The sequence below is a fragment of the Astatotilapia calliptera genome, chromosome 3, assembly GCF_964374335.1.
Source record: "Astatotilapia calliptera chromosome 3, fAstCal68.1, whole genome shotgun sequence".
NCBI lineage: Eukaryota > Metazoa > Chordata > Actinopteri > Cichliformes > Cichlidae > Astatotilapia > Astatotilapia calliptera.
Window position 1 is genome coordinate 64,636,585 of NC_137424.1, and position 27,663 is coordinate 64,664,247.

A 27,663-nucleotide genomic window follows, 5' to 3' on the forward strand; every position below is an offset into this window, starting at 1 on the left:
CTGGGAGACACTTAAAAGAAGTGGAGAATCTATTGGTTTTGTGAGGGAAAAAAAGATGAGAGATTAGCCTAACTGTTAGTCTAAAAATCCGTCATCAGTATTAAATGAATCATGATAAAACACACCTAGCATGTTTTGGATTCCTGCATCTGGTCCGCCGGGTTATTGTCTTTTCTTGTTGTTCTATATAAATCAAATATAAAGAGCGAGTTGTATATACCTTATCAGTAAACCATTAATAAACAAACAAGACTGCTTATTTTGCTTCATATTCCTAATGTCCTTCATCCTGTATCCTACAATAGCTGGTGTGTTCTGTTGTTCTCATTTTTTTTTTCATTTTTTCTCTCTCTTTTTGCAGGTTTCTCAGTTGGAAGTTGGAACAAAGCAAGATCATTTTGGCTATTGCTGTGACCACAAGCTGGGACTGCAGTTAAGGTCAGAGCTAAGGCTATGGTCATTATTGTGGTTCAGGCTGTGTCCAAGAAGTATGGCTTGATGTGAAGGATAAGGAGAATTTTCAAAATCCTTCATAACACCCTCCAGCGCACTGCTTCTACTTCAGTAATATATCTATTAAGTATTAAAACCAATCATCCTGCACATTCTACAGAAGAATGTATTTGAGTGATAATTCGCTGCTGTCCACTTCTAATGAGGATGATCTTAAAAATGTAAGGGTGGTGCTCCATTGTGTGCTGGAGTAAATAAAGTGATAATTCTATGAATATCTCTGTATACCTTTGATTATTTATAAATGTTTTACCTTCTAAACATGACTGAAGTAATAATTATTTAGTCATATTGCTTACTGGTACTTGGTAGCTGTGAGGATAAATTCCATGTAACCTAAACAAAACAGCTGATATATCAGTCCTGTGTTAGCTACTTTCTAAATTGTAGAACATACACTGTGTTTATCATGGTAAGAAGGTGGTCATACTATATAACATTAACAATATCCTGAGAAAATCTTCTGTTTTGACTACAAACGCTGACTGTGACAAATGAAGATGTGCTGTGACTAAAAGTCAAGTAGTAATCAGAATCAGAAAAGGGTTTATTGCCAGATGTTGAGCAGATTTACAACATTAGGAAATTGCTGCGGTACTTAGTGCGAAACATACTATAAGAGAAACAAAAAACAAATAAAACAAAAATAAGAAAAGCAGATTGATATATACATAAATGCAGGTGATCAGTGCAAAAATGGAACAGATGCAGAGAACAAAATATATAGTTCATATGTTTGTGGTGGGAACAGTCTTATGGTTATTGCTCATGAGTCCAACAGCAGAGGGGAAGAAACTGCTCTTGGTGAGAGGTTCTGGTCCGGAGCCTCCTGCCTGAGGGGAGCAGGTCAAACAGACTGTGTCCAGGGTGAGAAGGTCAGCTGTGATCTGAGCTGCACGCCACAGTGTCCTGGAGGTGTACAGGTACAGGATCAAGACATTCCTTTGTCTCTGACTACCTCTCCAGCCACTCTGTGCTGGGGGAGGTTTTATTGCAGATACATCCTATCTGAAAGATCTGTTTCTTGTGTGGTAAGCTTCCTGCCCTTTTGTGGCTTCACTGTGTTGTGCATGCTGAACCAATACAGGAATTGAACCATATATTGGGTGTGGGGGAGATTACCATTTTATGACTAAGGATGTTGTTAAAAACAGTTGGAAGTCACGCACACAGAGAGACACACATTCTCACACACTCAATCAAGCACACACACACACACTATCTCACATGCATACACACAGTGTTGGGGAGTAACGGAATACATGTACCGCCGTTACGTATTTAAAATACAAAATATGAGTAACTGTATTCCGTTACAGTTACCATTTAAAAAGGTGGTATTCAGAATACAGTTACTTTGTTGAAATAAATGGATTACACTGCGGTACTTTCCTGTTTCATTTTGTCGCGGGTCAGGACTGTTTGGGTTTTGTTTGACAGCTACGTTCTGTTGTTCCAGGCAGCAGCGTTATGGTTGCCATGGTTACAGGGCGACGCTCTCTCTCTCTCTCTGCGACTGTGTGTTTTGAGAGAGCGCCTTTTCATTGTTGTTGTTGTGCTAAGCTAACAGGCAGAATGCTACAAGCATAGCTCTAAAGAATGTAGCATCATGGGCAGTGTAGTCCGTGTTGCAGGGAGAATGAACTGCCATACACGTTATGTGTCCGTGAGCGAGGAGGGAGAAAAAGGGGAGTGGAAAGATACGAGTTGTCGTCGAGGAAAAACGGGAGCTGGAAGCATGTAAATATAATAATAACCACTGCAGCCAAGAAGAGTGCCTGACGAGCCCAGTTGTAAGTAAGCTATTAAGACTCGACTGTACACCGTGTTCGTGTTTTCCTCCGAAAACAATAAGTTCTGTTGGAGCAGACTTTCAACGCCTCTCTCTGTCTCTCGCAATAAAAGTTGACCCACACAACAAAGTAAAGCTATTTTTCGGCTATGAGCCGACAGGGACCCCGCCGTATTAGTCAGAGGTCCCTTTACTACAGTTCAGAGTCGCGGACCTTCAGTAATAGTAATAAATCACACAGCAATAGTACATTCACGTTGTTGTAAAAAGCATGATAATATATTAAGTAATCCAAAGTATTCAGAATACGTTACTGTCATTGAGTAACGTAACGGAATACGTTACAGAATACATTTTGGGGCATGTATTCTGTATTCTGTAATGGAATACATTTTAAAAGTAACCTTCGCAACACTGCATACATACACACACACACACACACACACACACACACACGTTCTTACACATGCATATACGTGCTTACACATACACACACATAGTGCCTTGTCTTAGAACCATTGCGGGGTTTTACAGAGGGAGGTGCTTGTGCTGTGATGTGTATTGTAACAGTTTGTCAATAAGTATCTGTGAGGGAAGCTGCTCTTGGAAGGATTTTGGACATGAGACAGGTGAGCTCCAAGAGCTGGTTCTTGACCAAAAACTTCCCTCGTTAGCGAGTGAAAAACCGGTTGAAGATGTTCTGTTATGTCTTAGAAAATAATAGAAAATTATGTTTTCTTTTCCTTTTGTCTTCAGGGGCAAAGGGGACTGGAGAGAATGACACTGTTCAGTCTTCACTTCCCAGAGATGAGGCCATCATACAAGTGAATTCTGAAAATCGCGATGTTGAGCACCCAGCCCACCATGATCAAGTGGAGCTGCAAGATCAAGAGATGATGGACAAAGATCCATCGACCAAAGGAGAAGCCACGAGGAAAGGTGAGAACAGGTGAGTTTACAGTCATGACGATTCAGGTGCAAATTCTGATTCTTAACATCTTTTTTCCCTACAGGCCTCCCAATTGGAAGCTGGATGAGCAGCACAAAGCAGTCGTGGCTATTGGTTGAGGCCAGGGGCAAGATGAAGGCTTGTTTACCAAGCCAACAATTCCCTCACATTATTCCACTTTAATTCCATGTATTTCTCTAATTTGAGGATGATAAAGTGTACTTGTGACCAGAAAGCAAATCAATTTACCTGATGTATGTAATACAAAATGTAATGTTTTACCAACCATAAAAGAAGCATCAAACAACACTGTTCTTGTTTAGAAAAGTTCCCCCTTTGGAGGATATAGAACCTTTTGGCTCCACTCTGTATCCCAAAAGTAAGGTGAATAAAGACAAGTCTGGATATAAAAATCTCTGCCTACCTTTGATTCCTTTTTCATTTTTTACCTTCTAAATATCACTGAGAAAACACTTCTGCTACAAAATTAACCTGATTATAAAGAAACCAGTGTTTCACAGTGTGTGACTGGACAGTGTGTGACTGGAGCACAGTGGCTGTGGTTTCATGGTCAGAGTTGGGTTACATCAAGTGTAGCAGAGATTCATATAAATTTTAGTTGATGCCCAGATTTATTCACTGAATTCCACCTTTATATAAATTGTATACCATCTAGAAAACACAGCATAAACAGTCTACTATCGGTGTTGGAAATCAGCCAGAACAACTCATAAAACATCTGCTTAGATCTTATGAATTCAGTTGTGTACATCCACAAAAAGCAGCAGCTCAGCTGCTAAGAAAATCTACTGGAGCTCCCAATAGAAATTAGAGGCAACCTGTCTCTGAGCAGACTCCTCTGGTTGTTTATGACCACATGCAGAGGATGTATGTATTTATTATTATACTACAGGGTGGGCCATTTATATGGATACACCGTAATAACATGGGAATGGTTGGTGATATTAACCCTTTAAGACCTACCATAGAACCAAGTCCGCCAGAGCTTATATTATATTTTTACATGCTGTGGAGCCATTTTTGGGAGCATTTCAAGTTGCTATACATCAATACAACCATTATAGCCCAAACTTTAATAATATGTCTGCATTAGGTGCATAGTAATTACATAAATTGCAAAAAAGTGCAATAAACTACAAAAAAAATGGAAATCGTTTTTGTTTTTTTAACATATATTTCTAGTTAGAGAAATTTAAGAGGCGTATCCCTCAAAACTGTAAATACAAAAAAGTTGCACAAACTAGTTTCCCACCACAGGAAATTTATTTTAAGTGTCTTCATAGTTTTATTTTTGAAATACACCAATTTTTATATACTGCAGGAAAAATGAAAATAAATATTATAGTGCAAATTTGCAAAATAACAGCATATGCATCACAATAAACTATTTCCAGCAGTGCAATATGAGTCCTAAGCATCCCAGAAACGACACAGAAAGTCATGAAGTCAAACATAACTTTTAAAAACACAAGTATAAGCTCATGAGGCCACGATGGTAAAAAAAAACTACATTTCCGCAAAATGACGTCACTTCCGGTTTCGGGCAGGTCATGCGGTCATGTGATAGTTCACGCTGATGGACGTAGGAAGTGTTACAAACAGCTGATTGGATCGGCGAAGCGTGTTTCTGGAATATCATGTTTTTGTTGCTGCAAGTGATTTTTATGCAGTTTTTGCAAAGCTATATGTGGAAGGAAACTGTGACCTAGGACAAGCTGATGGCATAAGATGTAAGTACAACTCCTCCAGTTTCATATGCAAAAAAAATTATTGCGCTAGCTTACGTGGTTGCAGAGCTACCGGGATTTAAAAATAGCTACGCAAAACAGAGCGTGCCCGCTCCGATCGGCTGTAAAGGGTTAAAGTCCTGTTTGTGGCACATTAGTATATGTGAGGGGGCAAACTCCTCAAGATGGGTGGTGACCATGGTGGCCATTTAGAAGTCGGCCATCTTGGATACAACTTATGTTTTTTCAATAGGAAGAGGGCCATGTGACACATCAAACTTATTGGTAATGTCAGAAGAAAAACAATGGTGGGCTTGGTTTCAACGTAACTTTATTCTTTCATGAGTTATTTACAAGTTTCTCTTTGTTCACAGCCATTGACATGTCGAAGAGGTTAACACGTGATGAGCGGATCGAAATTGTGTTGATATCTGGTGAAGGCAGTAACCGGGTCATTGCAGCAGATTTCAATGCAGGACACCCTACGAGACCACCCATCTCCCATGCTACAGTCAGCAAACTGCTTGCTAAGTTTCGTGAAACTGGTTCAGTGTTGGATTTGCCAAAATATGGATGCAAGAAAACTGTGACTAATGAAGAAACATCAGTGGCTGTCCTAGCTTCATTCAGCAAGAGCCCACAGCGTAGCACTCGCCGCATGTCACTGGAGAGTGGCATTAGTCGAACATCCCTTCGGCAGATATTAGCTACTCACAAATTGCACCCTTACAAACTCCAGCTACTGCAGCATCTCAACGAGGATGACCCAGATCGGCGCACAGAATTTGCAGAATGGGCAAAACAAAAATTGGAACAGGACCCTCAGTTCATGCAGAAGATTTTGTTCAGTGATGAGGCAAACTTTTATGTGAATGGTGAAGTTAACAAACAAAACCACCGCTATTGGTCTGATACTAACCCACATTGGATGGATCCCTCCAAGACTGTTGGAACACCAAAAGTGATGGTTTGGTGTGGTATATGGGGTACAACGATAGTGGGTCCATTCTTCATCAGACTTTTATCTTTGGGGTCATCTGAAGGCAATTGTCTATGGTGTGAAGATTCGAGATGTGCAGCACCTGAAACTACGGATACTGGATGCCTGTGCTGGGGGTCCATAGCGACTAAGTAAAAGCGCTATACAAATACAGCCAATTTACCATTATAGAATGGTTAATATTTTTTTTTAAATCTCAAAATTAAAAAGTTTAGTTTTGCTTCATTACACTTCTGCTACACATCCTTTAAAAACCAGCTTCATTAACAGCTCCTCTCACAGCAACCCAAATTCAGAGTGTTGTTAATCTATCTTAAACTATGTTAAGCCAAGAAAAACATACGTTTAATTCTACTGTTGTAATAATTTGGCACAGTCATGGTAAACGGTCTGCCAAGCAACACACACCACAAATCTCTGAATAAATCTCTGCTATTATTTCAATTTGTCCTTGTTTAACCTTATTGGCATTACTGCACATCGTTGTTTGGTTCATCACGAGGTTAAGTTACAGCCTAATCTGTCCAGATTAAAAAAGCAACATCTTCCTGAAATTCTTACTTTAGGCTCATCATGTAAGTTGGTAACTTAGTTATAACACCCTCCAAACACATATTTGTTTTGATTGCTAAAATCTGGGTTCTCTCCAGATGCCCTTCAACAACCCCTCCCCCTTGCTCTTCATCATCAGCTGGATCAATCATTTTGTGTACTTATGTGTCCACACAGACAAGCGGATGATTGATTGGCGACGACATCAGTGGGCAGAAGAGACCCGTTGCTCCCTAACAGAGAGAATAACTCTCTGTAGCTGCAACTTATTTCGAGAGATTTATGCCTTACAAATTGCCTGTTTAAACATTTCTGAGGGACCAAAACGAGAGGATTTTTACCGTTTCATCATTATCATTACATTTGCCAGGATGATATCTGCCAGAGTTTCTGTTTCCTTGTTATTTAATTTCTTCATTAACTTTGAAATGGTGAGTTAGCCTCTCTTTTATCAGTTTTGTTGATCTGTTGATCAGAGTTGCACTGCATGGCTAATGAGGCCAGTATTCAGTACTGTGTTGTCTAATAACTGTAACTGAGATTTAGCAAATTTACAGAATTTACAGTTGCTATACTTTTACTTCTGTTTTAAATGGGCTATTATAAAAACTGTTTTGTAAAATCACTTAGATCTGAATGCAAATTTATAAAAATAACATTTGAGGTTGGGCTTTGGGGGAATTGGAGGCTTCACTGTGGCAAATGTAATCAGTCAGCGTGACTGAGTTTGAAAAACCTGGACTCTTACGGCAGGAATCCAACAGGCAAGCCTACCAAGTGATATGAACCATATGCCCATGTATGATTTATTTACCTTACTCACCAACAGTATCCTGAAGTTCTAGACACAAAAAGTGCTCAAATTTGGTTAAAATCATGGAGTGATCAGGTAGCCTGGTTAGCGAGTTGTTGTTTTGACCTTCTGCCCACCTGAAGCAACATACTTCCACCAATGCAGCTGCGTGTGTTGCTTTAAAAAGCTGCAGAACATGTTTAACCTCCTAAGACCCGAACTCTTCCACGGCATGCATTTTTAATTATTCTTTGATATTTGGGCTGATTGGGACCTGATGAATGTAAAAACAAACACCAGATTTTTTTTTATCTAATTTTTGTTTCTTAGAAAAATGAGAGCCACAAATGAGGATATTCGTTTAAAATTTCGATAGAACAGTAGCAGTATAATGTCCTCGTAAGTGGATATGAGGCCCTTGTAGAGCAAAATTGAGTATTTTGGTCTAAATAACCCAAAATGTGATGTCCACATATGTGGACGCCAGGTCCTAGGAGGTTAAGCTTTATAACAGAGGTCACAGGCCAATATTAACAATAGATGTAAATAAATAAAGCGATTCAATGTGAAATGTGACTAAAATTACATAACTAAATTGAATATCTTCTTTAATTTTATAATTATATTCATTAATACCAAACAGACAGTTTAATGAACTTTACACCTAGCAGCTCTAAACATATGGAGTCTTACCTGGGATTAATGAAATTGTTACAGGCCTTCGATGGGGTCTGTTTTTAAACTGTTTTTTTAACAGAAAAGCAGAGACAGGAGACATCAGTTGCGTTTGGTCTGCAGGCTCTTCCTCGTCTGATATATTAACAGAATTTAACAACGCCCTTTTCTTTTCATTTAGATGCACACCTTTCTCTTTTAACAACACAAACACATTCAATTAGGTCCATAGCTCAAACCCTTTTGGTTACCTTGCACTCTCGCAAGAATAAACTTAGAAAATAATCATTGTATATGAGTGTCCTTTACAGTAAATCTGTAACCAATTCTACTGCTGTTCAGCATCAAAAACATTTCTGTGCAGCATCACTAACACTGCAATTAACCTGCTTATATACCATTATACATTCCTTATACTTCAACAGATTCAAACAATATATTACATTTGTAACAAATAAACAAAAATATTCTTCCATTGCTCACAAACAGTTCACAATCATCCACAAACAGTATACATCAGACTATTTACATTTGACATATAAGAACTGGGTAGGTCCTAATCAACTGTAACTTCCAATAATGCCAGGATAAAAGAAGCGTCTTAAGAGCTGCGTTTGTCACAAAATAAAACAGGTAATAAAACCAGCTGCCTATTTAGACTACGAGTGAAATGGCGGCTGCCATTACAAATGGCGGTATAGTTAGCTTTCTCTCAATCGGTGAAAACACACTCTCTCACAAATTCGCGGTCTTTAAACTAAGACAGAAAAAGGTTTTCTTGGTTTATATGTACATTGCAGTGAGCAAACTTGAACTACTGACCTGTTTTTTAACAGAAAAGCAGAGACAGGAGACATCAGATGCGTTCGGTCTGCAGGCTCTTCTTTCTTTCTTTCTTTCTTTCATTCTTTCTTTCTTTCTTACAGTTATATTGGCGGTTGGCACTGCAGGCTCTTCCTCGTCTGAGGCAGAGAAGCGTTGCAACGGCCTATCGCACTCGCCTCTATCTCCCCCTTGTGGCAATGCCACGCAATTACATTGTCCATAACTCTAAATGAAAAGTGCAATACCACCATAAAATCAGGTCTTTTACATCAAAAATTATTCACAAAAAAATTACAATTGTGACCATACACTTGTGGGCGTCACAAAATTCTAATTATAAGTAGGCTACTTTAGCTTTAAAACTGTAATAAAATAAATAACAGAGAATTTACAAATGAATAAACCATTTGTTTTATGAATTTTGACTAAAATCTATTTCCAGACTAAGCATTAAGCAAAAAAAATCTGTTTGCATACTGTTAAATTGATCCAGTTTCCATCCTGTTCTTGGTGAAGTCTAGACAAAGCTTTCATCAAATTAAAAGGTTAAGTGGTAGATAGGCCATAGGGAGCTACTGGTGATTAACAGGACAGCGAAAGGTTTGCCATCTTTACTGATTTCTACTCTCAGGTCTAGTAACAGCTGACTGTTATCAGTGAAACGACCTCAGAAATATGGATAAGACTTCAGGTTTGGAAAATTTGTGTGTGTTTAAGGGGCCAAACCAAATGAACCTTTATTGGCAGTCATCCAGTAGCAGCATAACCAAACAACATAAAGGGGGTTATAGTCCACAAAAGAAGGGCATGGATTAGTTACTGTGGGTTGTAGTGCGGGAGAAAACATTGAGATTAGCATAAAAAGTCTTATTTTATTTGACTTGTTACTTTTTAAAAAATAATTGATTTCAATGGATCATGCCACCACTGGAGCTACCGGTAACTCTTTCACCAATCAGACGTAGCCATGCAGTCACATGACCAGATATAAAATGGCGGGCCGAGCAGCCCAAGCCTTTCAAACTTACAAAGATGGATAGAAGAAACACATAAAAAAATGGCAGAAGCAACCGTCTCCGCTAACACTGAACAGGACAAACACCCTTGGCCGCATATGCAAAGCATGTTTCGCTTTAAAGGAGTACAAAAGGACAGCTATATAATGCGATGTCTTCTGTGTGAGCCAGAGCAAAGTGACATTTCAGCGTACAAAAACTCAACATCTAACCTGAGGAAACATTTTGCGGTAAGTTTGCTCTAAATTTTTTTTTAGCTGTGGTTAAGTGGATGTCAGTCTTACAGCCGCTGTGTCGAGCTTGATTCCTTGAGAGTCGGTGTACTGCAACTTTTTGATGTGTCCATAATCCAACACACATGAATTAAATGGCTGAATTGCCACTTCAGCATGCAGTCAAGTACTTTAGAGTCTTGCTAATGACCTAATAATTTTATTTGGTCTGTCGCGGTGAGGACAATTTTAATAGTTTCAGGACACTGGCCCTCGAGGACTGGAGCTTGACACCCGTGGGTTATAGAATCACAGTCTTAGGCTTTGCCCATATTAGAAATGAGATGATGTAAAAAAAAATGCACATATCCAGAATCACTCCCTTTCTCCTAGAAACTACATTAGTAATTAAGCCGTTTTAATATTTTTCTTTTCTCCACAAGTGACTTTTTGTCCTTACTCTTGCTTCAGAGAAGTACAGTTATAAGGTGTAGAAGTTTATAAATAAGAAAAGCTAAACATTTTTTTTTGAAGGAGAATCTATTGACTAGCACTGCTAAGCCTTTCGTACGTTCTTGTTTTGAACTTTATCTGGAATTTGTTTTTTTCTTTTTAGCACAAACACATGTAATGCAGGCACGACTTTGTTTCTCTTCCCTTCCTGTCGTCTTTGGGTCAACACAACTTAAAGCACTGATAAATATTGTGTTTTACACCTGATGCCTAATGATATCCTCCACACTATGCACTTGAACATGCACTTGAAGTGATGATCACCTTGTTCATTGAATTTTGAGTGTTTTAATCAACATTGTTACACCTGTGGTGTTTCTGGACAAAAGTGACTGCCATAGGAAATGAGTTGGTATCCACTCACTGAACGGCCCACTTAACTAATTTGGTGGTGAAAAATGTTTTTTTTTGTGCTAGTTTAACCCTCCGGTCGTGTTCATCACCCACCCCAAATAGTTGAACATGACAGCATGACAGGAGGGTTAAGAATATGGGAACATTGTTTTTTATTTTTTTAAACTGTATAGACATTGCTTAGTCACATGTCATTTCATGCTCTTTTTTTTTCTGCAAACAGAGGGGTTCACTCCAACAAAACGAGGATGTATACAGAATTAATGGACAGCCACAGAAAACGAAAGTCGTTTTGCAAAACTTACAGATTCTTTTACTGGCTCTAGGTGGATAACACAAGCAACGTTTGACAAGCTTCTGCTTACGTTTGATGTGAGGCCAACCAACCATTTTCTATAGTTGAGACATCTTCCTTCAAGACTATTTTAAAGTAATGCTACTCTTACTTGAGTACAATTTTTGGATACCAAGTTTGGTTGTTCGAGCCCTGCCTGCTCCAGTCTGCAAGTATCCTCTTGCAAGATACTGAACCCCAAAACTGCTTTTCAACATGTTCATCAGATTGTTAATCTGTGTGATTCACTTCAACAAGTGTAATATAATAAATGAATTAATGGATTTGTAGTAGGTTTTCCATACATTCATTACAGCTACATCCCAAAGCACAAGAAATATCAAATGAAGGATAGTTCACTATCCTCCTAGATATAATAAGAAAAATAATTTTTTTTCCTGAGTTTTCTGGCTTTCTTGCTTACTGTGCATCACGGTATGACCAGATCCTGGATTCACGGCTTTGCCCAGGGAAGCCCCTGGCTAAGGACTTAATGGACTTAGTGAACTCTTTTAATCTTGTTCAATCTGTTAAGGGTGCCACTCAAGAACAAGGTCACACATTGGACTGTGCTATCATATGAGTTATGTGTCTGTAACTTACATGTCGAGGATACTGTATTCTCTGACCATATGCCCATTTTATTTGACATTGTTCCTCTTAGTCCTGTGATTAAACAGGTTGCACCTGTCCCACACTGTCGTGCCTTCGGCTCAGATACTGCCGAGCATTTTTCTACACTGTTTGACCAACTTTTGTCCCGTCGTCTGAGTCGTCCACCTCAGATGGATTACTCGTTTATCTGGACTTTTTACAGTGTAAACGCAAGACCAGTCCTTGGCTAACTGGTTTTACTCGACTAGAGTCAGCAACATTGTCCATAAAGACTAGATGATGTGAAAAATGACGGGCTGCACTTCTCTCTGGAAGCTCTTAATCAATACCAGCCTCTTGTCTGGTCAAGTACCAAAGGAGTTTAAGAATGCAGTTTCCATCTTTTACTTAAGAAACCAGGCTCAGACACTTCAATTATGACAAACTTCAGACCCATCTCTAAGCTTCCTTTTCTGAGTAAGATCCTGCAAAAGATTGCTCACACTCATCTGATTGACTATCTAAACGATTTTCAAATCCCAGAAGCTCTTCAGGCTGGCTTTAAGCCATTTCACAGCATGAAGACAACCCTTATAAGGGTTATAAATGACATTTTGTTAGCAACATACTGTGGTAAACATGTATTGCTTGTTTTGCTGGATATGACACAGTGGATCATGACCTACTGATCTCCTGACTACAGTGTTGTGTAGAAATTTCCAGCTTAAAATAATAAAATCATATCTCTCTAACAGGAGCTTTTGTGTTATATTAGGTTCGGCTTCATCCTCTGTAGCCCCTCTGCCATGTGGTGTACCACAGGGATCTATTCTTGGGCCATTACTGTTTTCATTGTATCTCCTGCCACTAGGTGCGATCTTCAAAATTTCATTTCGTCTATATGCTCCTGATTGCCAGCTTTATCTACCTTTTAGTCACTCTGATAGCTCCTCGATTGGACTCCTGCTTGATTGTCTTAGTGATGTTAGATCATGGATGACTATAAATTTTTAAAATTTTAATGAACGTAAAAAGGAAGCAATTTTATTCGGTTCCAGTTGTCCCTCTGGTACCCCAGAAGTTGACTTTGCTGCTCTCACTCATTACCTGAAGAGCTTGGTTACATATCTTGCGGTAAAAATCGATTCTGCACTTACCGGTAGTTTCGATGGTCATGTTAATGGGGTGGTGAAATCTTCATTCTATCACCTCAGACGTCTGTTGAAGGTTAAGCCTTTTCTTTTCAGGCGTGACTTGGAAACTGTCATCCATGCTTTATAACCTCAGGCAACTCCCTTTTAATAGGGGTTGGCCAGGGTGCTATGTTGGTCCTGCAACTGGTGTAGAATGCTGCTGCACCGTTTTTAACTGTTAAAAGAAAATTTGAGCATATTACTCCAGTTCTGGCCTCCTAATACTGGCTTCCAGTTGAATTTAGGATAAATTTTTAAAAGTAAGTACTGAATATTATGTCACTTATTTATGTGCTAATGTTTAATAATGAAGAACATTAAGACATTACTGTTGGCCACATGTCGGCAAAGTTATGTGACATTAACGATGTTTGTACTTTCAGCGTTAACTTGGTTTTAAAGCCTTTACTTTAAAATATACGCTGTTTACTAGTTAACCTTAATCTTACAGAGAATGTGATGATTTTATGGATAATTAAAGTCAGTCATATATCCACAAACACAACAGGCTGAAAGTCAGTGATGCTGCTCGGTTTGCAGTCCTGAATATCACGGCACAAGCAGGATTCACTGCACTGTTAATGTTAGCTATGTTATATTGCTGCCTCTGTTCGGTGGTGTCGAGCCAAACGGACTTTAAAGTGTGTTGAGAGTGAATGAATACTGGAATTGTAAAGTGCTTTGAGGGTCTCGAAAAGCGCTATATAAATGCAATCCATTATTATGGTGTTACATGATATTCTATGAGGATGTTATGTGTTTGTATACCTTCTGCCCAGTTTGACCCATTTAGCAGAAGTCAGCCTGTTTAAGGCTCTGATATCTATTCTGTATGACTTAAAGCAGTTATGACATGGTCTGATTTTCTCACCCAATAAAGGAATATTTAATATATCAGTCTACTCTTCATTTTATCAGAAACGGTTATCACAGCTCGTACGTTTCCTTTTTACACATATATGTAAGCATTGAGCCAAATTTAGTAATGCCAACATATTAAATGAACAATATTTGTCTCTTATATATAATACATATATGCTTACATATATGTAAGCATTGAGCCAAATTTAGTAATGCCAACATATTAAATGAACAATATTTGTCTCTTATATATAATACATCTATATATACACTGTCAAAGATACTTTTCTTTGAGTGAAGATTTAAGGTGATAGGTGATAAGGTGATAACTTGAATCTTTTTTTAAGCTCAGTATTTGACAGAGTTCAAACTCACTGCTGTAATATATCATAATAATCTAATAATAACTTTAATATTGGCCATATTATATTTACATTACCAAAGTGAGATGACTTTAGTTTCATGAACAACATAAGCTAATTGTTATTTACTAACTAATCTTAATAATGACTGCTCAGTACAGAAATGAAGCCCAACTACGTACTACGGAGCGTGCGGTCGCTGGATTGGGACACAGCTATAGTGAGACAAGGGGAAAGCAAAACTAGATACACTGCACATGGGACAGTGACTATCAAAATAAAACAGAAAGCATGACATTCATAAAGACGCAGACTAGACACTGAGACGTGGAAACATGGAAGACTTGGGAACAGAGGAAACATGAAGTACAGAGACAAAAATAACTGGAACACAGAGGTGTAGTGACCGAGAACAAAGACAAGCATACAACACAGAGAGAAATAATGATATAAAAAGACTACAGAACAAAACCTTCACTAGCGAGACGACAACAGGATCACAGGGGAGACACAGAAACAGAACAGCAAACCCGAAACTAAATACAACACAAACAGAAAACAATTATTCAAAGAAAACAATTTAAATCAAAAACACAGACCCAGTGCCGTGAAACATTCTAGAAAACGGTTTTAGGTTGAATGTGTTTAGATGAATAATAATAAATAAATAATATTGTCAGGTAAAACAACTATGACTATTAACAAGAAATGCTGTTTATATACTGAATATGCTGTTTTACAATGAATTCAGAATGACATGCTCTGGTATTTTATTTTAAAAATTATCCAAATGTATGATACTAGTAGTCTTCTTGGATAATTTTGACAAATAATTTTTTCCAGACATCTGTATTTTCTGAAATGTCAAAGTGATGCAACTAAATACGTGGTACTTTTATGATGAAGTAAAACAGTAATAATGGTGAAAATGGTGAAAATATTTCATAAAACAGAGGGCCCCATGATCTTTATGGCTAGTCATTTTGTTTATTGTTTTGTTTCTCTTAAATCTCATGATGTCACGTTGGTTACAAATATCTCTTTTTCTTCCTCCCCCAACTGCTCTTCCACCTTTTTAAATCGGTTCACTCTCAGGAAAACCACTCTTTTTTTCCCCCCTCCCCCCTTTTTAAATGTACTTTTTTGACCTATCATACATACAACGAAAAATAGTTTTCACCCAGACCACCTGGTAGGACGCCTACAGACTCACTAACTATCCGGCCCCCATTTACACATCCTGGTGCGTCGTAAGATGGCCACACCGACGAGAGCTCATACACATCACACGTACGTGCATGCATGCACATGCATGTACATGCATGCATATCTATATGCGTATATGGGCATATGCATATACACACATAAAAAATGTGGAATAAAGTACAAAAAACATATTATTGTCAAGGCGAGTGGAGTGAGCCGTGTGGAGATGATAAAGGAGGATCCAATCGCAGGCACTTGAAAAGGTGTGAAGGTGGTTTATTGAACACAAAACACAAATAGAAAAATGGCAAACAGAACGGCAGACTATCTAAACTGAGAACAACTAAACCACTAAACACGAACCAGAACACGAACATGAAGGACGATAGACAGCAGGGAGAACACACGAACAGAACATGGTAGATACACAGCCTAAAATGTGACTACAGTGACTACAATGACAGAAGACACGACTTAAATACACCCAGAGAAACACAGGGAGATTACACACAGGTGGTGGACACAGCTGGAAGTAATTAACGAGATGGGACAAGGGAGGTAAAATTGAACACACTCACATGAGACGCAGACCTTCACAATAAAACAGGAAACAAGAGATCACTACACAAGGACGCAGACTAGACACAAAACTAAACCCACACAAAACATGAGAACACAAAACCTGCGAACAAAACCCTAAAACAGAACCACAGTAATATAATATAAGTTCGATTCCTGCCTGGGGCGTCTGTATCCAGTAAGGGTCCTAAGGCTAGACCCCCTATGCTAAGCAAGCCTACCGCAGACATGAGCGAGACAGATAAATATGAAGGCATGCCAGCTCGGACGTCGCCCGGATCAACAAGGTCCGCGTCAGGTGTTGAGGAACCAGGGCACCCTGACGAAAAGTGGGCTACTGGAACAAGAAGGCATCGGTGGGCAAGAGACGAAAACAGGGCATTGTTGGAATGCTACTACGCAAGTAACCCTGGCGGAAGGGGCTACATGAATAGGATGAGGGACCTATGGATTCTTCGATACCCAACATCCACAATGACGGCGAAACAACTAGTAGCTCAGTGTTCCAACATTCGAAAGAAGGGACTGCTCTCACAGCTAGAGATTGACGAGGTACAACACAAATGCTACGGCAAGGAGGAGTCAGGACGCCAGGTCAGGGGGGAGATATCATCACCCGTGATTGGGTACATAGCCCCAAGTGCGATAGGAGAAGGATCGTTGAGTGCGAGAGGAACTGACCTGAAAAATAGGATCATGGCCAAGCTTGAAACCTGGATCCCCCGTAGCCGGTTACCAAGATTACGTGAAGTACCCTCAGAAGGTCTGCTAGATGATGTTAATGCAGCACTACGGGCAATACCTACAACCACGATTACCGACACTAACAAGCTCATCTACAATACGGCAACAGTGATCAGTGAGATGCTTGGCTACAAGTTGAACAGCGACAAGGAGCAGTACCCTCCATGGAGAAGGAGGCTAGAGGGCAAGATCAAAGTAGCACAGAGGGAGGTTAGCCAACTAACGGAGTTGCAGAAAGGTGCGACAAATAAGGTGCCTAAGAAATACAGCAAGCTGTCCATACCTGAGGCCTTGGAAACTGCCAAGCAAAGACTCACAGCCTTGGCCAGCCGCTTGAGGAGGTACACCAGAGAGATAGAAGGCAGGAGAATAAACCAGCTGTTCTCCACAGAACCAGCAAAGGTGTACTCTCAGTGGCAAGGGAACAATAAGAGAACAGCACCACCAAGGCTGGAGACGGAGCAATACTGGAAGAGCATATGGGAGAAGGATGCAACCCATAACGGCAATGCTCAGTGGCTAGAGGATCTGAGGGCAGACCACAGCGACCTCCCTGAACAGGGTCCAGTAACCATCACAGTGGCAGATATCCAAGAAAGGGTCTCCAGTATGAAGAGTTGGACAGCACCAGGGCCCGACATGGTTCACGCCTACTGGCTGAAGAAGCTGACTGCACTCCACGAGCGTCTGGCAGCACAAATGAACCAGCTGCTAGTTAACGAGAGACACCCGGAATGGCTAACTGAAGGCTGGACGGTCCTGATCCCCAAGGACCCCAAGAAGGGACCGGTCCCCTCCAACTACCGACCAATAACCTGCCTCAGTACTACATGGAAGCTCCTGTCAGGCATCATATCGGCTAAGATGAACAGACACATGGGTCAATACATGAGCGGGACACAGAAAGGAATTGGCAAAAATACCAGAGGCGCAAAACACCAGCTACTGGTAGACAGAACAATCAGCCGAGACTGCAAGACCAGACTGACCAACCTGTGCACTGCCTGGATTGATTACAAGAAGGCCTATGACTCAATGCCCCACAGCTGGATACTGGAATGCCTAGAATTGTACAAGATCAATGGGACCCTAAGAGCCTTCATCAGGAACTCAATGGGGATGTGGCGTACAACACTAGAGGCCAACTCCAAGCCCATAGCACAAGTCACCATCAAGTGCGGGATCTACCAAGGAGATGCTCTGTCCCCACTGCTGTTCTGCATAGGCCTGAACCCCCTCAGTGAGATCATTAACAAGACTGGCTACGGATACCGACTACGGAACGGAGCAGTTGTCAGCCACCTCCTGTACATGGATGACATCAAGCTGTATGCCAAGAGTGAACGAGACATCGATTCACTGATCCACACTACCAGGCTATACAGCAATGACATTGGAATGTCGTTCGGACTGGAGAAGTGTAGTCAGATGGTAACAAAGAGAGGGAAGGTAGTCAGAACTGAGGGGATTGAACTACCAGAAGGCAACATTGCAGACATAGAGGACAGTTACAAGTACTTGGGGATCCCGCAGGCGAATGGGAACCATGAAGAGGCCACTAGAAAAACTGCAACCACCAAGTACCTGCAGAGGGTCAGGCAAGTCCTGAGGAGTCAGCTGAATGGTAAGAACAAGATCCGGGCCATCAACACGTACGCCCTGCCCGTGATCAGGTATCCTGCTGGGAGAAGGAGGCTAGAGGGCAAGATCAAAGTAGCACAGAGGGAGGTTAGCCAACTAACGGAGTTGCAGAAAGGTGCGACAAATAAGGTGCCTAAGAAATACAGCAAGCTGGTGGTAGACAAACAGAAGAAGACGGCCGTAGTGATCGATGTAGCGGTTCCGAATGACAGCAATATCAGGAAGAAGGAACACGAGAAGCTGGAGAAATACCAAGGGCTCAGAGAAGAGCTCGAGAGGATGTGGAGGGTGAAGGTAACGGTGGTCCCCGTGGTAATCGGAGCACTAGGTGCGGTGACTCCCAAGCTAGGCGAGTGGCTCCAGCAGATCCCGGGAACAACATCGGAGATCTCTGTCCAGAAGAGCGCAGTCCTGGGAACAGCTAAGATACTGCGCAGGACCCTCAAGCTCCCAGGCCTCTGGTAGAGGACCCGAGCTTGAAGGAGCGTGCTGGGTGTTATATATATATATATATATATATATATATATATATATAAAAACACCCAGCACGCCCCTGCGGGCGGTTTATCCTTCAAGCTCTTGGGGTCCTTGGGGATCAGGACCGTCCAGCCTTCAGTTAGCCATTCCGGGTGTCTCTCGTTAACTAGCAGCTGGTTCATTTGTGCTGCCAGACGCTCGTGGAGTGCAGTCAGCTTCTTCAGCCAGTAGGCGTGAACCATGTCGGGCCCTGGTGCTGTCCAACTCTTCATACTGGAGACCCTTTCTTGGATATCTGCCACTGTGATGGTTACTGGACCCTGTTCAGGGAGGTCGCTGTGGTCTGCCCTCAGATCCTCTAGCCACTGAGCATTGCCGTTATGGGTTGCATCCTTCTCCCATATGCTCTTCCAGTATTGCTCCGTCTCCAGCCTTGGTGGTGCTGTTCTCTTATTGTTCCCTTGCCACTGAGAGTACACCTTTGCTGGTTCTGTGGAGAACAGCTGGTTTATTCTCCTGCCTTCTATCTCTCTGGTGTACCTCCTCAAGCGGCTGGCCAAGGCTGTATTGTGTGTGTGTGTGTGTGTGTGTGTGTGTATATATATATATATATATATATATATATATATATATATATATATATTGTTGAAAATAAGCAGTTCTTTAAATCTTTGGGCTGAAGGAAGGACAATACTCGGTGTATAAATGCTCAATCAACAATCATTTATTTGCGTACAATTCAACAATAAGAGCATTAGAACGTCCGGACGGGAGAGATGCTACCAGAGGGTCAGGCACATGTCTCAAAATGGTGACGGGTTGCTCAGCTTTTTATAGTCTCTAGTGGCCCCCAGCTAGTCGTAAAAGCCAAAACATCACATTTTTTCTCTGTTACAGCGCCTACGTTATGACCTCGGCAGTTGTTTCTCTGCTTTCTGTAAGGTGGGGGTGTGGAATGTGGTCTGTCTATCTCCCCTGTCTTTAGACACAGAGTCTCCTGCTTACAACCTTCTTTTCATGATTCAACAATTAAGCATGTCAAGAAAACAGTGTAACACATTCCCAGCAGATCAAGGATACAGAGTGATGCACATTTATCTAATGAACTAATATGTGAATATGTTCTGTTAACTCAAAAGTATAATGAGAACTAAACTACATACAGATCACACACTCTATTTTAAAGGATATACTATGATCTACAGCAGTATTCTAATTCAACTACTTTGATTACATATATAAGGTAACATATAATAACAGAATAATATCACAATACCCTCTTTTGATCTCTCATTAAAGAGATCACTAATAACAAGCACTTCAGCGTTGCAAGGTCCAGGTTTTCTTGATCCTGAGGCCCTCTGTCCCCCTTTAACGGGTGGACCATATGTGGGATGACCTCTGTGTTCACGCAGTTCAGATGCAAGCAAAGTTAGATTTACAACCATAACAGCAGTTACAGATGACACTCCCATCACTCCCCATTTTCCCACAGCTTTATTTTGGTGCTCCAGTTTTCCACTCCCATTTTAATGCCCCCTTATACCTTTCAAATGTACTTAGACTAGAACCTCTGTCTAAGGAGCTTTTAACCTTAATTTTTATTGCTGCAGCTACCAGTGTCTTCCAGTTGGGTGATTCTCAGCTTCTTTCTTCGACCTCCGGGGTTAGACCACCCTTTAGTCATTGCACAGTTCTGGGGATTATTCCGCCCCGATTTCAAACAAGGATCTGTGTGTTTTGGGTTCACCGGCGTGTCCCCCTTTTTGCCAAGAGCCTCTCGAACCTCGTTGGTCTGGTGTTCCTGGTTTTCGCCAACCCCTTCATGGTTATTGCTGTGTTTGTGGGATCCATCTTCTCCAGGAGCCCAAACGTCATGACACTTGACCCCAGTTGCTGTCTCGACAGTCCCTACATCTGTCCCTGCTGTGAAGGGTCCTCACATCTCCGGGTCCCCGTCTGGTGTCTGTTCCTTTCTCTGCAAGAGACAGAAAACCAAAACACCTCTCTCCCTAGCCTTGATAATCTAATATTGTTATCCATTGTTGTTCTAATGATTCAAATTTGGTTTACAATATTATGTTCAGGACTTATTCTAATCATAATCTATGTGTGTGTAAGCAGTGTTTGCATTTAGCCCTCCGCACTCAAGGCATTTCTTACACTTTATCAGTCCGGACAGTCACGCCGAACGAAGCTTCTGACCTTCAAAAGGCCGAGTGCCAACTCGTTATAAGCACATTTGCAAGGTGTGTCTGAAGATTATTGAAACCCCTGTTTTTAACAAAAGACAAAAAGTTAACAAATCTTCAAAACGCTATTCAGTTCATTTCAATGAGTAATGATTAAACATGAAAGTGATAGTTTATGCTTTTTCACTGATTCTCTAAAAGGTCAGTCTTCTCGGACCGCTATTAGCTTAAGCTTTACCATTCCTAAATTATTAAAGACACAAATGAAGTTATAAAATGTTCAAATAATCCTTGTTTGATGTTAAAGCTCAACCTTCCCCCCCTTTTTTGACACATTCCAATGTGTCAAATCAACGGAGCTAGAACATTCAAAAAAGTTAGGCAGCTACAAAGTTTCCCAGACTCTTAAGGTGATCCGCGTGTAACGTTCTGACTCAGGTATTTAATATTTTAATGAATCTCGTTTAATTAACTGCCACTATTTAAACTAACCTTAAAGACATAATTTAAGAAAAGATCACAAAAAATAACATGATATCAGTGTTTTGTAAGCGCGTGCGGCCTTCTATGCTCGAAGCCTTTCCCCTCACTAGATCAGTCAGACATTCGCGCTGACTGTAGCTTTTAACCCTTATTAACTTGAGCACAACTCTACAATGAGCAACAAGTTGCAATATGTATAAAAATGATCATGGTTGCACCTGCAATGAAAAATTATATCATTATCCTAACACCTGTAAATGGAAGATTCATCAGAAGTTATAACAATCACAGGAACACAGATGTTAGTATAAGGTCAAAAGCTTCAATAAATGATCATCGATGCAATGCTTGTTGCATGATTCTCATACAATAATAATGCTGACATTGAAAATAACAGTATAACACCCCCTTTTGTCCCGTTTCACTTGACACCTAAACGTTTATAAATGCCTCTCTAATTCTTGATTTTATTTCCCCCTTTTTCTCCCCTTACTGACCACAGCAGGGGGATCTTAGTTTTGAATCAGCCATGAATCCAGCTCACCTGATTCATCAGTGAGCTCCACCATCACTGGCGTCTGACAGGGTGGTGCTGCATACTCTTCCTTTAATGTCACTATTTTCAACCTGTTAATTAAAGTGTTTAAACCTGAAGTCGACTACGTCCACAACAAGTCAATACAGCTGTAAATGAGGCCAATTATCAATCTATTACCAATCAATAACAACAGATAACTTCTATTTTATGCATGCTTTTAATCAACCACTCACCCAGAGGATCTCCAATCCCAGGAAATGCCTTCTCCTCCTTTAATGAGTCTGTCCTCCTTCCATGCCCTGGTAACTGGTCCATCCAGAGCCATATGATCTCAAATATACATACAACAAGCCAAACCACACCTTGGTCACACCAACCCCCTTTCCACCCCCAAGATGTCCAATGCCATCCTAGTATGGACTGTCAAAAGTGGCTTTAACGCTGACTGTTCTGACAATCCATTTTATAACGTTCCTGGTCAGATTTGCCAATCTCTGCACCAGAGTTTTAAACGTTTCGCCATTTTCATTAGGTTTTATCTTTTATTTAGTTTCGACTCCAGCTTTTCAATTTTTTGCCAGTTGTAATTAGTTTTTACCAATTCTTTGCTAGTTTAGTGTAGTTTTTATTTTCTGAAAATCCTTAGTTTCAATTTAGTTTTATTTGTGTTTTGCAAAAGTTAAGTGTAACAAAATCTCAGTTGCATCATATCAGTCATGCTCTTCTAATTATCCTTGGGTGTTGAGACTAATAACTATTAACTCTTGCCGCACCGAGTGTTTTGTTGTCTTTAATAATAATAATCTCCTCTGCACCCTTGAATAAACACCATTAACATGATCAACCTTTTGCTGCTTGTTACTTCACCATCTTATTGAATCAAATACTTCATGCTTATGTGGTTTACGACATTATATTTATCTAAATCTCCACTTTGTGTCTAAATGTTTGAAGAATTTTTGAGGGTCAAATTTTAAGAATTTGACCATAGTGAAAGTTATGGCATTATCACCCCCTTTGGGGATTACCTGTTTCCAGTTTTGATGATATTCCTCCCCGTTCTTTATTATTATTTTTTTTTTCAAGTACCCCTCTTCGGTGGCGAGAAACTGTTGGTGTGATCAAGCGGGTGCTGTAAAAACAAAAGCTCAGGACAGAACAGTCACCAGTCATGTACTTCATTCAAAATTAACAAATATTAAGCTTCATATTGATCCTCTGAGTGTAATGGTACATTTTAATTTGCACTTCTAAAAACAATATTTTCTTTATTTTACTCTTGTTCTTGTGCAGCACCACCCCTCAGCACATGCCCCTGTTATTTTATCTTACTTTTAAATTGTTGACTACTTCAAGAGAGCGCCCAAAAGACGGGGACCAGTGTTTATCATTACATATCTCCATTTTGAGTGTGGCTGTCTATCATTCCCCTCTTATTCCTAGACCTCGGTGGAGGGTTTTTTGTTTGTTTGTTTTTTTTCTAAAATTAATTGACTCTCTATAGTGACCCACTATGGTTAATAATAACATGCTCAGTCATGAGTGGGATCAAACCTTTTCTTCACTTTAGCATTTACTATTCCCAACAATATAATGTAATACCTTAATTAAAACACAGCTACTAAAACACAATTTCCTTAATGCAAACATCAGTAGCTCAAAATTAGCAACCAAAGGGTTCAGTCTGCAGTTCACACTGCTGTGAAGCTACAGCTCTTTAGTCTCTGTCATTCTTCTGTTCTTGCAGACAAAACAAAGCAGAACAAAACATCCACCCTTCTTTTACAGGCTGGGTGAATTGTCTGTGGACATTCAATAATCCTAAAGTCAGCACCGTTTTTGTCTCAGTATCAAGTCAGTTAAACTTTTAGTCGTCAGTCCATGACTTTTAGTCGTCAGTCATATGCATACATCCACACACATTCATACCAAAAGTTGCTGATAATGGAGTCTCACGCACAACCTATTCGAGCCTCCATCACCAGCAAGATGACGTCATCATTTTAAAGGAAAACAATTCCTTGTTGTTTTTTGGGCCGGATTGACTCGGTGCAATCCTTTTAGACTCAGAACTTCTCAGTGTTCCCTATAAGTGAATTTCTCCCAAGCCAATTACAATCATGGAGAAGCACACTTTGCAACTGTTTACAGTAATAATATTTCATAGCGCTTTAAATTCCAATCTTTCAGGCCTTGTTTAAAGAGCTGATTGTTAAATCATGAACTCACAAAATATCAACATATCACCACCGGTGGATCACACCTCTCAGATGTTTTTTCTCCAGTGCACTGTAACAAAAACGAAAACAGACATAACCAACAAAATACTACTAAAATAACACAAACTAGGGCCCGTTGCAGACATGTCCAAGCATAAAACTATCCCTCTCTCGCTTACGAGAAAGAACACAAGCCAAAGCTCACTGATAAAATCAAGCTAGCGCTAAACAAAACCAAACAATCAACCAGAAATTCACAGGAACATTTTGCTTCCTGCCGGGACAATATTGTGTGGGAATGAGAACCTCAGGTGCCGTAACACCTTTTGTTCCTCCTTGAATTAAATCTCAATCACAGAAAATGCCGTACTCCAACCTAAAACTTACACTATTAATTCATCATTTTCACTCTGTGCCACTGTTCCTCATCAGGGCTGTGTGAAGCACAGCAAAGAATTCAGTCAAGGCCTTGAGCCATAAACAGACATCACGCACAGACATTGTTTTCATAACCAAACCGTTTTAGAGCTTATTCCTAAAATCTACATAAATGCCTTCTAGGTGACATATAACACATTCTAAGTAATCAATGGCTCCTCATAAAAATTATGCATTGGGATGTTTGTGTGCAGCATTTTGCATATCAGCATAAGCAAAGCCTTCTTCATTGCATCAGCGTGTGCATGTGTATGTGTGTGCATCACTTCTCAGTGAATCAACATTCCCGTGTGTGTGTGTGTGTGTGTGTGTGTGTGTGTGTGTGTGTGTGTGTGTGTGTGTGTGTGTGTGTTTCTCTTCATTCTGAGTCAGTGCATGTAGGTGTGTGTGTTTGTGTGGGTGTTTGTGTTCATCACTTTCCTGTTCTGGTGTTCTGGGTAAACCACGGCCTGAAGCGTGCCCTGGGGTCCTGCCCCCCCCCTCCTTTTCAGTTTGTTTGCGACCATTGCTGCTGCTGCTGCTCAAAATTCAGTCCGTCCTGGTTCTGACCCCAATTGGGGCAGTCCTTTCTCCAGTGTCGATGTTCACCGCAGGTGAAACCTGCATCTTCTTCTGTGTTTTTGTCCATTCTGAGGTGCCTTCTGTCCTCAGTTACTCCTCTTGTCTCGGTCACGCCCTTTTTCGCCACCCGATCATCCGTGTTGGTCCATCACTGTCCTGCACAGTGTGAATGCAAAGTTATCAAGGTCAGCATTCTTTCGCTCGGCCTTACTTTTCATTCGGGCTTGGCGGGCGTCTCGTCATAGCTCTGTCAGCTGACGCAGTCTGGGAATTTTCCCCCGTGTAGTGAAACGGGCCTTAGGTTTAGTGCTCTCCGTCTCGGCTGCATGAGATCACATTCCTGCAGGTCTGTTGACATTCTCAGGTCGTTGTTGTGGGTCCAGCTGTTGCAGCATTTGGTCAGTGTCACGTATGGGGGAGAGCAGGAGTCCAGTCAGCCTCGGCTTTCAGGGCCGGCAAAGCAGCCTGTAATTAAATATGTATAGAAAAACAAAAACAAAACAAAACAAAAACAAAACAAAAAACAAAAACAAACGAACAGGAAAATGTTGTTGTGTTGGCTGTGTTATTCAGAGGGGAGGCAATGGGGCCAGGCCCTGTGTCAGCCTTCTCTCCCCCTTTTTTTGTTTTTTGTCTCCCGATATAATCAACTCCTAACCCACCAAGTTGACAGGACAACACCGGTATATGTTAAAATTCTTAAGATCATGTTTAAAAGCCCAAAAAGGAACTTTCTTTCATTCAGTAATCACTTTTATTAATCAATCAGCAGAAAACATGTCACAATTTGAATCTTTTAACCACTAAATTTGTTGTGTCTTGCCTGGTTGGTTAGACCAGTGTTCCTTCTTTTTTTTTTTTGTTAAATTGTTGTCCTGCAACCCAGAGGGTTTCTTTGTCAGTAATGTATAGACTTCATCATTTAAGTATGTTAATTTTTCTTTAACCTTGCTGGAAAATCTTCACGTGTTCATGAGTGTAAGCTGTTTCTTCATTGCGTGTATGTGCATTTGTATAAAAGCAGGTTAATTTTATCTTTTCTCAAACTAGGCGTTACCTTAAAAGGAGCCTTTCTCTCAGATTTCTCTGCTTGTGTGTGTTTTTGTTTCACCTTTTTGTTGTGATGCTCCGGACGCCTTCCCAACCTCCACAAGTCCGTTGGCCCCAATTTTATGTGTTAAAGCTTCTCTTAATTTCTCCTCTAATTCTCTCCTCGCTGCTGTCTTTTTCACAGCTGCTGATTCGTGCTGGGTGTGGTTCCCATTACCTATAATTTTGCTTCGGCCGCTGTGCTTGTGGGGGCAGTTGGTCCAGGTCCGCAGCTTCCTGTATTAACACACTAAGAGATTTATTTAATTTCATTTTCATCACTGTTAAACAGATAAGCAGGCAACCCGCCTACCTTGACAGCGTAAACTGTACGCCAGTCTCCCAACACATTCCTCTCTGTACTCCTCCATAATTCTCCACTGCACACCTCTTACTATCTCTCCTTTTTATTTTTATTACACCACAGAGTAATACACCCAATTATGCCCGTCTATCTCTATGTGGCTCCAAATTCCCTCTTTATTCTAATTTCACACTCGTCAGGGGACAGGCACACAACAATTTCAACCACTGAAACGAGGAATTCAACCTTTTTATATTTCTTCACTAATCTAGACTCAACGTTTGTTCGCAAAAATGTGTCTTGTTCTAGTCCGGAATAAATGTGAACCCGTGATTACACGGCCGTTCCAGTGTTATATCCGTAGCTATGCGGGGGCCCTCACCTCCCCAAGTCACCACCTCGGCACCCGGACGCCGCCGGTCCTGGCCAAGCGTCCCTGGACAGGAGGGTCGCCACTCCTAGGGCAAAGGTCCACAGGTACACTAGGCATCAACCTTTGATCCTAAAATGTGTCTTTGCTCTAATGTCCTCCTAATCAAACACATTAACCGTCACTGTCACTGTGTTCACGCTTCACACTCCACACAAAACACACTCAGAGCGCGCCTCAGTCACACTCTCCCTCAGTGCGCGCTTCACCCACAAGACAGCACCCAGAGCGCGCCTCGCAGCTTCACACACACTCTCACTCAGAGCGCGCTTTGACACTCACACACAACACTTTTCCTCAGCGGGAATTTTACACAGAAACCTCTGAGCTCAACTTCAATGTACTGAACTAATGGCCGCGTCTTCAGAATAAATTCTAACGTATTATTGCTACAGAAGCCAGTATTAGACAAAATTAAATGTGGAAGGTAAAGTGGCTGCACTCTAGTCCAACGTAGTATGTTATTAGTATCTCGG

General features: G+C 40.8%; 1 protein-coding gene and 1 long non-coding RNA gene across 3 annotated transcripts in view; both read left to right on the plus strand.

The window, feature by feature from the left end:
* LOC145422459 (uncharacterized) lies at positions 1 to 3,635 on the plus strand. Its single transcript, XR_013903745.1, has 3 exons — positions 1 to 438; positions 3,062 to 3,244; positions 3,319 to 3,635. It is a non-coding gene; the product is annotated as an uncharacterized LOC145422459 (long non-coding RNA).
* Positions 3,636 to 6,732: 3,097 nt separating this feature from the next.
* Positions 6,733 to 27,663, plus strand: part of LOC113019468 (NXPE family member 3-like) — a 31,056-nt gene continuing 10,125 nt past the window's right edge. Inside the window, exon 1 of one of the 2 annotated variants that reach the window (XM_026163207.2) lies at positions 6,733 to 6,985. In XM_026163207.2, the coding sequence (XP_026018992.2) occupies positions 6,740 to 6,985 (246 nt within the window). In that variant the 5' untranslated portion in view covers positions 6,733 to 6,739. Of the gene's footprint in view, positions 6,986 to 9,832; positions 10,094 to 27,663 lie in introns of those variants that run through there. The other variant, XM_026163208.2, reaches the window with a different exon arrangement.